This window comes from Panicum hallii, chromosome 7 (assembly GCF_002211085.1).
Source record: "Panicum hallii strain FIL2 chromosome 7, PHallii_v3.1, whole genome shotgun sequence".
Taxonomy (NCBI): Eukaryota; Viridiplantae; Streptophyta; class Magnoliopsida; order Poales; family Poaceae; genus Panicum; species Panicum hallii.
In genome coordinates, this window is record NC_038048.1 from 41,724,427 (window position 1) to 41,735,837 (window position 11,411).

At 44.2% G+C, this 11,411-nt stretch overlaps 2 protein-coding genes across 3 annotated transcripts; both read right to left on the minus strand.

The window, feature by feature from the left end:
- Positions 1-961: 961 nt before the first annotated feature.
- On the minus strand, positions 962-4,846 carry LOC112901137 (protein LAZ1-like). 2 transcript variants are annotated; one of them, XM_025969981.1, is made up of 10 exons: positions 4,654-4,846; positions 4,195-4,276; positions 3,927-4,106; positions 3,758-3,814; positions 3,571-3,679; positions 2,791-2,975; positions 2,620-2,708; positions 2,075-2,336; positions 1,700-1,948; positions 962-1,481 (listed from the first exon to the last, which is right to left on the minus strand). In XM_025969981.1, exons 3-10 carry the CDS (start codon positions 4,077-4,079, stop codon positions 1,167-1,169), a joined length of 1,419 nt encoding a protein of 472 aa, XP_025825766.1. In that variant the 5' UTR covers positions 4,080-4,106; positions 4,195-4,276; positions 4,654-4,846; the 3' UTR covers positions 962-1,166. The 2 variants fall into 2 exon arrangements, with proteins under 2 accessions (XP_025825766.1, XP_025825765.1); XM_025969980.1 differs by having other exon boundaries at positions 3,927-4,307; positions 4,654-4,845.
- A 2,094-nt stretch (positions 4,847-6,940) lies between these two features.
- On the minus strand, positions 6,941-10,717 carry LOC112900190 (cyclin-B2-1-like). Its single transcript, XM_025968967.1, has 11 exons — positions 10,441-10,717; positions 10,272-10,357; positions 10,076-10,166; positions 9,934-9,990; positions 9,680-9,842; positions 9,449-9,580; positions 8,661-8,750; positions 8,356-8,577; positions 7,898-7,996; positions 7,508-7,686; positions 6,941-7,417 (listed from the first exon to the last, which is right to left on the minus strand). Exons 2-11 carry the CDS (start codon positions 10,342-10,344, stop codon positions 7,246-7,248), a joined length of 1,278 nt encoding a protein of 425 aa, XP_025824752.1. The 5' UTR covers positions 10,345-10,357; positions 10,441-10,717; the 3' UTR covers positions 6,941-7,245.
- Positions 10,718-11,411: the final 694 nt, after the last annotated feature.

Sequence of the window (11,411 nt, forward strand, 5' to 3'; positions counted from 1 at the left end):
GGGTTAAATTATCTTTGCTTTTACGTGTACGAGTAAAAAAAATCACACTGCCAATGCCTAAAACAACAACAAAAAAAAGGCTATTTGGTGTAGTGTATTAACGGAGTGGAGTACTTTGAGGTCAAACCTCCAGCGTGCAGCATGCTAGCAGATACGACCATTGCAAATTGAATTGGGATTCCCCGGAATGGAATCAGCAATGGCTCGTCCCTAGATCTACCCCGGTTAACGACAGGCTCAGCTGACCGTGGGACAGCGGAGACACCAGTGGAGCGTGGACCGACAGACAGGTGGGCCCGGGGCCGCATGCGCAGGACGCATGAATTAGAGTTAGACCGCCCGGGGGTGGGCCCGTGTGTCAGGGAGCGAGAATGTGGCGAGCAGCCGATTGGAGGACGGGGTCCCTCCCTCGTCGTGGTTGGACCCGTTGCAGATCTGTGTCCATGCCAAGTTCATCTGGAACAGTACTAGATACGAGTTGTTCATGGATCTACTTGAGCTGTTTGAGGTTGGTTCAATGAAGTTCACCTTCCTCCGCATGAGTCCAAATTCAAGCCACAAACAACAAAATAGCACGAGCAACGACTACGAGAATACGAAATGAAATCGGTTGGTGGTATACAAATGTTGATTTAGGCCTTATCGGCCCACGCGAAGCAGTCAGACAGGCCCACTACAGGCTACTATTTTCTTATTATCTTTTCTTTTACAACAACCAATGAACCAATTCACTTCTGCACACGCATGATGCAACACGGATATTAAGGCCACACATTATTTCTCGAGGAGAAGGAAACTGCAGTACCAGAGTTTCGTTCACAGTTATTCCGGTCTACAATTTCGGCACTTCTCTATGCAGTGTATCATTATATCATTATACGGACTGTAGATACTCCATATTACAACACTATATAAATCATGTCCAATGGAGACAATCAGCCAATCACACAAGAAGAGGCGCTTCCATCTCTAAAAAAATAAAAAGTTCCTTCTCAATTTTTGCAATACCAAATATCAATGTGACAAAATGTAAAAAGAAAAGTTAGCAACCTATGCACAGCGGCTATCTATCAGCTATCTACACAAGACTGTAACAGAAACATATCAATGTTTTTTTTCCCCCACGTGATATGGTTTGGATTTACCAATCCTGCAAAGTAGAATCGTTAGTTCTTTACAGCCCAGCGGTGACCCCTGATCTCATAACCATCAGATGACTGATCACCACCTCCCCAGCTGTCCATAGCACCAGCTGAGCCCACAACTTTGTGATGTTTTTTCCCCTTCGTGACGCCGCTGTCACTTGCACTCCCGCTTAAAAGTGGATCATCAATCCCACGAATTGGTCTCTTTGGTGTTGCTGCACTCACCAAGTTGTCATCCTGGGTTTTCTTACGCTTGTCCTTTTTCATCAATTTATCAAAGCGCTTCTCCACTGGCTTTACTGCTTGGTCAACAGTGAACTTGAAATCCTTGATCACCTAAGGTAAAGGGGGGAGGAAAAGAATACAAAGCATGAGGATAATGCTAACAAACATATGCTGTTAACCATATAAACGATGAAGTATATAGTACAATATATTGACTGTGTAAAGGTATAAGATTTGTTCTGCTGGTTCAAAAAACTTAGAGCCCAACCTAACATATAAATAGAAAATTTGTCTGCCGTGCTCAGAAAGAAAGGGTAGTAAGAACTTACATATTCTCCACTGCCAAAAACAAAGTCCCGAACACTTTCTTTTATGTTTGTCACGCTTCTCTCATCTGGTTCCAACTGTGGAAACTTCATTTTGGTAGGCCGGTTGCTTTCTGTAATTTCAAAAGGGTCCACAGGATCAGAGGATGCACAATCCTCAAGTACAGAAATGTTTCCAGGTGACCGATTAGATAAGAGTGCATAGGGCTCGGCTGGGAACACATAGAGGTGAACAGCTGAAGCAATGCCCATCTGTCCAGGAGTAAGACATCACGCTATCAGATATCTAGAACAACTAGCCACAGAAACATGAAAGGAATAGATTCTTTCAAGCTAAGGCTAAGATAGATAATTAAAACAGCCTAGAAGGATAGATACCTCTATGCAAATAATGAAGTTTTGAATGCTTGATTTTAACTCCAAGCTCTGGGCTAAAGGACTTCTAAGAAGGCCCAAAGCATACAATATTGCAATCACCACACCTTGCCACCAAGTCAAGAATACTATAGATTTGAAAGAAAGAAACTTAGCAAGAGGCTTTATAGGTGCCAATTCGTCCTTCGTAGCTGTGTACCATGCCACTAGACAGTACAGGGCCCAATATTGACTAAAGTTGAGAACTGCAGCAAAGTAAGGGTACCTGCATCACAGAGATATGTGTTGGATTATTAGAGCAATATGTAAAAACAGGAGAAAAAATAACTGATTTAACTATCTTAGATTGGTTTATTTATCACAATGGAAAAGGAGTAAATAATACATGAACATATTTTTCCAATGAATGGACTGGTGACATGTATCATGAAGATGGTGCGGCAATTCCATTCTACTAACATAGCTCGTTTGTAAACAAAACTCAATGGATTGAAGATGTAATGTCCTAATTTGAGGATAAAGAGGCAGAAAAGAAAGGGCTATCTTACCCACATCGTAAATTGAATTCTCCATCACAATACACACCAAAAGGTTCTAGAAGAAGTGATAAGGTAGCTGTGAGGGTCTTTATGATCATCTGCGGGTGTAAAAGAACATAACTAAGTTTTATTTTTGGCTTTTCAGATTCAAGAATTTGCGAGAAGAGCTAGTGGAAATACATATTGGAAGATCCCAAATTTGATAATCAGGTAGAACCGCGTCCCCAATCTCCATGGTTTCAATATAAAATTTACAGGAAAATGATGGTGTATGATTCCCTTCTCAGAGGCATGATGTAGTAGAGGTTGCCCAGAACCTGAGCCACCCTCCCTCTTCAAAAAAGCTATTGTTTTATCTTCCCCACCTGCATTTGATCAGCCATAATAAATACACCCAGATCAAGAGAGAAAAAGATATCTGAAAGCAGCACCGAACAATATACATTATGAAATGTATCAGAAAGACAACATGTAAGGGATTGTTTGTTTTATCTGCGGATTGTACATTGCAGGTTTTTAAACGCTGGTAAGACCCAGATAGCTAGATTGTTACAATCTGGGGCTATATTGTTGTAATCTGGAATTGAAATTCTAGGTGTTCGTTTGAGTTTTAATAACAATCTAGCAATTGCAAGCAGAGACAAACAGACCCAGAAACTACCAAGTGAAACGATATAAATATACTGCCGGCAACAGGACAATCTATCTACCAAGCTGTCAACAAATATGTTTGTACTCTGAAATTCTGAATCAGTGGCTCCATCCTGTTAATGCTAATGTATCCTTATGACGAACTACCTGGTACACTTAGCATATGGTGTAATAGATATGATAAGGAGACTACATTTCTCCATTTGTAGGTCCATAGGCAAAGACGATTGATGCATGTAACAAATTGGAGTTGTCACAATGTCTAAGGCATGTATTCTCAAGAAAGCAATGTCCATGCACATAACTTACCTAAACATGCAGTAATATATCTTCCAAAGCAGTACATTGCAAATGCTTCATAACCATCGCGCAGGATACCACAGTAAACACTAGTATTTGGATTTATCAAAGAAATATACTATCCCAAAAAGAAGAAGAACATTAGACATTGTGCTGGAGTAATGTAGCACATTCATAAAATGTTTAGAGCCCTTACTGACTCAATTGCGTAGCAAGGGACCATGAGGATAACACCCAGTACAAATTTCTGTTCCTGTCCAAGTAGAACAGAACCCAAAACACTAAACATTATGCTTTCATTATGATGATAAACAAGATTATATAAGAAAATGATGATATAGAGAGCAAAAGCAGAAACTAGAAACCTCTGGATTGTTGTAGGCCGAGAGATGCTCAAATATCAGGTACGTGGAGAGCGAAAGTGCAAGCAGCATGAAGAGCCCAGCAACTAAAGTAGCCCATGTGGGCGCAGAGTATTGCGCCATCACGGCCACTAGATGCCCAATATTGACCCTCATGGTGGCGAACAAAACTTCCTCGGACCCCTATGCTTTCAAAGTCCTTCAGCGTCATCCAGCATAACCTTCCTTCGACTAGCAGGCATCTAACAGAAACGAAGGCAACAATACTGACCGAAAGCTGACACTTCAATCCAAATCAACGAGATCAAACTTTCAGGAGCCTGTGCAATCCAAATCCATATCGAGTCTATTATCTGCAATGAGGTCAAAAGTGAAATCCTGAAACTGTGAAATTTATACCACGGATGGTCATTTATCCATTAAGCATAAATAATTCAAACACGTACGATCTAACTAGTCCAACAGAGATCATATAGGAGCTAAATACAGCAGCGTTCCGACCTCCTACATGACCAACCCCACCAGACGCGACTAAAAACCTAGAAAACGGAAGGGGGTTGCTACCGACCAAAATTAAACACGGAATCGCATCAGATCGCCCAATCTCCTCCTCGACAAGCATCAAAAGGGGGCGGAGGGGAGGCCACGACGCGCGCGCAGCTACGGGACGGGCAAGATAACATCGCGTCGGCATGAATTTGGAGGAAACAGAGAGGAGCGTGAAGGAAACCTGAGCCGACGACTCGAGCGAGTGGGTCGGGGAGGCTGCCGCGTGCCGATTCCGCGGCCGGATCGAGGCGATTCGGGCGTCGCGGCGCGTGATTTCCCGCGAGGCGAACGGGCGGGAGGCGGAGGAGAGGAGGGGGGCAAATCGCGGGTGCGGATCGAGACGGCGTCGCCGCCCGTGCATCCTCTTCCCCTGTCCAGTGGGATCCGTCCAGTGGGCCGCCAGTTTCCGAAAAGGCGCCGACGTCACGCCAAATTGGCTTTTTCGCTGGCGTGGCGTGGGCTGGGGAACGGGGAGTGCGCCGGGCCGGGCTGACACTGGGCTGTGTTCATGTTTCACTCTAGCCACATTCAACTGAACACTAACTAGTGAGTGAAGTACCACTCTAATTGAACAGTTCATGTCAGGCTAAAACTGCTCTGTCTTTAACATAGCCACTTTGCATCTTGGTGCAACATTAGCTCGTCTTGGATGTGTTTGGTTCAATATTTACTTCCAACTAGGTCGATCAACTACTTAGTAACATTATAACAGAAGTAGGGAAACCATACTTCATAGATGACCTTTTTCTCCCTCTGTTCTTGCACGTTATCCTTAGATCAGGGTCTTCAAATTACTGTAACAGTGTGATATGTTTTCAACTCCATGGTTATAATATTTGTGGAACTATCCTGTTATACAGTGAAGATTCTAAAGGCGGCGGAGGATTCTTGGCTGGATTTCTTATAGGGGGAGCAATCTTTGGAACCTTGGGATATGTCTTTGCTCCTCAGGTATTGCCAAACCTTCAAAGTATTCTTCACTGACACATGTACAATAAATCCCTGCACTAGCATATAGAATCATCATCTTTGCTTAGCAATGCTCATAGTAGCCAACAAGAACTCCGTCATGCAATATCTTCCTGAAGGCAGAAAGAAAGGTTCTGAATTTTTTGTGTAAACAAGCTCAAACATGTGTTTCTGCCGCCATGGATTTTTAGCTAAAACATTTTGCATATGAGCTACTAACTTGTAGTTGATAACTGATGAAAAAGAAAACACTTTTGTATTGGTCTGTACTAATCTTGCTCTTCATGCTATTATTTCTGTTTTTCTTGCTATACAACGTTTATTTAAAAGGTGGTTGTTAACTACTCAGCATACTTGAGCAGATCAGCAGAGCATTGGATTCTTTGTTGGATGAAAATGGACAAGATAGTGAATCCGATGAAACTGGCCTCCGAAGGGTTCCAGGACCACGGCGTGGTCAATATTATGATGAAGGTTTAGAGGTATGGAATCGAATATACATGCAATTCTTTTATTCGAGAGATAAGATTGGTAGCTAATATGCTGACTGCATCCAGAAAACTCGTCAAACACTGGGCGACAAGATAAGCCAACTGAATTTGGCAATTGACAAAGCTGCTTCGCGGCTGAAGCGTGTCCCTGGCAATGTGGAAAATGAGGCTGTGATAGACGAAACAGAAGTAGAGCCTTCCTAGAACTTTGTATCTTTCAGTTTTCTATTTTCTGAAGAATTGCTATTTATGTAAACTCAACTCCCTGAAATATAGTATGTGATTTATGCCTTTCATACCCAAGTCTCAACCCTACACGCTATTGTATAAATTCTTCATTTGATTAATTGAAAATAGCTACAGAATATGTGCTCGTGATATTCAGTTACAATCGATTCAATTTAGACGGATGCACGTATTGTTTCTGTAGAACTTCTGTTTGTCAATTAACTCTGTACTCGTTCAAATGAACTTGCAGATTGAGATATCCTCATTGAATGATAATGAGCATGTGGTGGAGAACTTGAACGAACATGGTTTTGTGCAAGGTGAAAGTGCAACATAATCATCATTCAGAAAAGGTTCAACATCAGGAGTTGCAGGTTCATCCGGTGAGTCGCATACAGCCTTAGGTTTTCTGCATTTTTTCTGAGCTTCGTGTCAAGAAGTGTTAAGCTAAGACATGACCTTTTTGACATAAATTTCAGGAGAACGTCAGATTCTGCGTGCAAGCTTGGAGAGCTGAAGCTGGATAGTCTGTTTAACCGATTGGCAGCATGGAAATGATTCCCATTCGCAGCTAGAATCTTTGTACTCCTGCAATTTTCTCAGATATTTCTGCCTCGTTTGAAGCCGTAGTTATGTGATAAGTCCAAGGACTTGTCTGACTTAGCTTGATGCAGTCGATGTACTTATTGCATAACTACATACTATTATATAAAATATTGCGGAAAGTTAAGCGAACAGTGATACAAACCATGAAAATTGAGGGGGAGAATGAGTCAAGGGTAAAAAGAACTTTTTGCATTTAACTCATGTTATTATGGAGTGTAATATTAGCACAAGGACGAGTTTGACCCAAAACGATAGTTGAGGACTATATCGATCAATTTAAAAGTTGAGGGATGAACTTGATCCACAGGAGAAAGTTGGGGGACCGAAATGCCTATTTTGCCTTACATTATCATAAGCATTATCATAAGCAGAAGCTCTCTAAGGAAATTGATGGGCTTTTGGCGCAACATCAACACGATGTTTCTGCATCTTGTTCCGGGAAAAGGTTAAAATGGATCCAGTTGGATAGAGAGATTCAACTAGATTATGCCTGAAGATGGCGGCGATATGCCTCCTGACTCCAGCAAGAACAGCGCAGGCTCAACCTTGGCTGCGCACCCAAACTTGAACGTACTGTATTTCCTGTGTACACCGGTGAGCTTGCCGGTTCCAGCCTTCTGGTGAAAGTCTACCATCATCCTCGAGCATCCACTGAGAGAACAGCAGAAGGTATGCACAAAGTCAAGATATAGATGCATGTAAATGCAGTCAGGAACAGGAAGTAACTAAACACAGACTTACAGGAGTTGGTCGCCAGTGTATCTGCTATGTGACTCGCAAACCTTTGTCCAGTGCTGGCAGCGATTGATAGCACATTGCGCAGTATAAACGGCAGCAGCAGCTAGAAGCGAAGGCTGGTACTTCAGCATTTGGTATTCAACCAAGCAGAGCTCCAGCATGAAAAAGGACACTAGCTCTAGCTGTGAGATACAACAGTAGGGCATTGTTTCAGTCATAAAACCAGCTTAACACTAGCTCTACTGGAATTTTGTTTATCCAAGTGATTTTTTTATGAGATCAGAGTTCCCCGACTTGTATAGATAATATGAAGCAGTAAACTACTACAAAATTTTGTGTGCCACTTTATCCAAGTCGTGAAAACACTGATCAGAATATAGTTACACCTCTCACCTGTTTATCTGAATCTGCTGCTTTCAGAAACCTCCTCATGAAGACATATGGTGTTGGAACAGACATATTGAACTGAAGTGTGTTCAGAATCAACTTTTCCTGCTCAATCACAAGATTCAAATATTAGTTTAAAAAAAACAAGAGGTCATCTATATTCTATACTAAAAAAAGTAAAAGGAGACTGTGTGCAAGGATTTGCAAAGAGAGGGAGGAATCATTCAAAAAATTACTACTGACTAAATTTTTCATTTAGCGTTGATCTAGAGAGGTTAAGATTACATTGCATTTTTGTAGTAAACAAATATGTGGCTGGTTTAAGTAAACATTACTATTTATTTGCTAAGGTAGTATAGATAGATGGACATAAAATGTATGATCGAATTTACATTTAGATATACAGTCATAAAGGAACTAAGCATCAATCCAGTGAAAGTGCATATTTTATTTAATGGGGTTACCATTTCTAGAATCTGCCCTTTCGTGTAGGCTCTGTCAGAAATGAGTACTAGGTCTTCAACAACTGGAACTGAGACCTCCTCATACTTGCAAGCAAGAAGCATAGCTGTTACTCCCACTAGCTGCAACTTCTTCCTTGGAACCACTTGCTTTTCCAAAAATCTATCTATTATGTTTACTGTGAGAAACAGTGTCTCATCCATCAGTTCGAACTTGTAATGCACCTGGCAAAGGATAAGTAAAAATATTAGAATCACATGAAGTTTCAGATCAGTACAAGTTATAAGGTCGACGCCTTTTTTTTTACCTCAATGAGCCAATCAATCAGAATCGCTCTCATCTTTGCGTTTATATCTTGTTGGCTGGACATGTAATCAGGCTTTACACAACTTTTTGCCTGCATAAAGCACCACATTGGTGATACAGAAAAGATAGTAGAAGCTGCCAAGCATTTTTTTAAAGATAACTGAAGCACCACATTGCCTGCATTAAGTTCTTTTGAATGTTTACATCAATGGATAATGTCAGAAAGAACTTTCATTTTGGTGACCATGATTTGTTTCGATGATATTCCAGGAGCCAATTTTAGTAATTCAAGGAGTCAAGGACAAATTATGTTTGATCTGAAGCACAATGATGGGAATACCGTGACAAAAGAATTGGATTTCAGCTGTACAAGTATTATGTACTAATGATTGTACCACCAGAATAAAAGGCCTATATGAGAATAGTATACAAACAGCATAATATTCCAACGTGTTGAACAGGGACAGCTAACACAATTAACAAGGTACTCCTGGCTTTCAAGTGGACAAATGTGTGATTGAAATCACTCAAATCAAAACATATTGACACAGTTTTTTCAAATTATTTTCTTGAGGTGCAAAAAATATGTTAGGCATGCATTTCCATATTAAAGTTTACTGCATTTTGGATTCTAATGTGGAGTGGAATGCTTATTACAGGTTTCCTGTCTAATTTATTCAATTTTGCAAGGACCTTGTTCGTTCGTATAAGCACATTGTAGCTAAAGCACCTCTGATTCTAGTATCACCTAAAAATTCAAAATTCATGATTTGACAGACAAGAGATCACCTCATTTTGTCTGTAAAACTTGTAAAGCTCTTCAACGTATTCAGTTGCTGCAAGCGGGTTCCCCGAGTCTGCACTGTCAATGTCCATTATAGATTCATCTTCGTTCACACTGTCCTTGTGATCTGTCTCATCCTGCATCACCAAACGTAATACTAAGTCGGGAGCCATCACACAGATGCCCAGAACTCATCCCTTTCTGAGGATCAGTACGGATCAGCATAGTGCAAATACCATATCAATGTCAACATCGGGGACCGGCTCGTACTGTTCCACGTCAATGTAGACGGTGCCATCGTCGATTGGTTCCTTGTTGTGATCATCTCCAAGTCCTGGATCAGTAGTGGTCACCTGAAGTTCAGGTTCTCCTTTGCTCGCCAAGGAGGCGGCGAATTTCCTGAACCACCAAATCAATACCCAGATCAAATTAGAGCCTCCAAGAAACGTCAGAGCGCAAAAAACAAAAACAAGCCAGCACTGGTCCTAACCTGGTCATGGGCCGGCTGCTTGCCAACGCTGGCTTCTTCTCATCCCTTCCATTCTTCCTGAAGAGAAGAAAGGAACGCCACGATTAAACAAGATTCGACCCAAGAACCATGAAAAAGGCACGATCTTGGGCGAGGAGATTACTGCAGCATGGGCTTCTTGGCGACGGCACAGGGGTACGGGGCAGCCCCGACGAGGTTCTTGATGTCCGTGAGCGCCCGCCGGTTCCCCATCTCTGCACAAATCACGAGATCAGAACCACGGACGACGACTCCCGGCGCCGCCGCCGCAAACAACTAAATCATCCGAGAATGGATCAGCTCGGGCCTCCGCCACCCACCTCGGACGCCGGGCACGGGCTTCCCCGCCACGGGCCTCCGATTCTCGTCCGCCGCCTTCCCCGCTGCCTTCATCCCCGACGCCGACCTGCACACAGCGGCTCAGGATCCGATTCAAGAAACGACCCCCCAGATCCCCGTGGCGAAACCGCCGCGATTCGTCAGACGCACCCGCAGGAGGAGGAGGAGACGGATCGGTGGGCCTCCCCTCTCTCTCCGATCCTCGCGAAGGCGCGGCGGGCGGTGCCTATGGACGCAGGAGCCCGGGGGCGACGCGGAGCATACGAACGCAGCGGGGCGGCGGCGGCGTTAATAATAACAGCAGCAACGGCAACGTCTCTCTAGTCCCCCCCTTCTCTACCTCTCTCGCCTCTCTGGCCTCCTTGGGATTCGAAGGAGGAGAGAGATTGATAAGGTTCGGATTTTATTTTTGTTTTTTGTTCGCTCTTGGGGGAGAAATCGGGAGGGAGTGTCACGCTCGCGGACGAGAAAGGAGGGGGTTTGTCTGGGGCTTAATCTAGATGCGGCGAGGCTGCGCGAGAGGGAGGGAAGGGGGCGGATTTGAAAGGGGGGAAAGGCGATGGAGGCCAACGGCTAGTGGGCCGCCGCACCGTGAGCCGTTGGACCGGACGACAGCTCGAGAGGGCCGGCCGCCCAAGGCCGCGTGGTAGTAACGGTCGCCTCCGGCTTCCGTCCGCATGGGGCGTTCACGTGCTTTCAAACTGACGACGGTTTCCGGTTCCGGTTCCGGGCGCGCCGCGCCGTTGCCGTCCGACCCGGGCTGGGCTCGTAGGTTTCGCTTGGTTGGGTCTCGTCAGGTCAGGCTCCGTACCTCTCTACCACTGATCGGCGGGCCCTGCACCCGTGGTGCGTGCGGCGCGGCGACGCGTGGGGCGCGTTCGTGATAGGTGGGATCTACTTGTCAGCGACGAGCGAGCGTGTGACGGTGTGAGCAAGCCATCGCGCATCAGTGCCCATCCAGTCGAGCCCGCTCCTCTCCACCGACACGGGGTTAAGGCTTCGAGATGCGATCGGACGGACGGGATCGCGTGGGTCCCTGAAGAAGCAGCGAGATGAGCAGCGGTGAGCGCCGCCTGCCGGAGACCAGAGAGCGCTGATAGCCTGGTACGGCTCACCCTGAG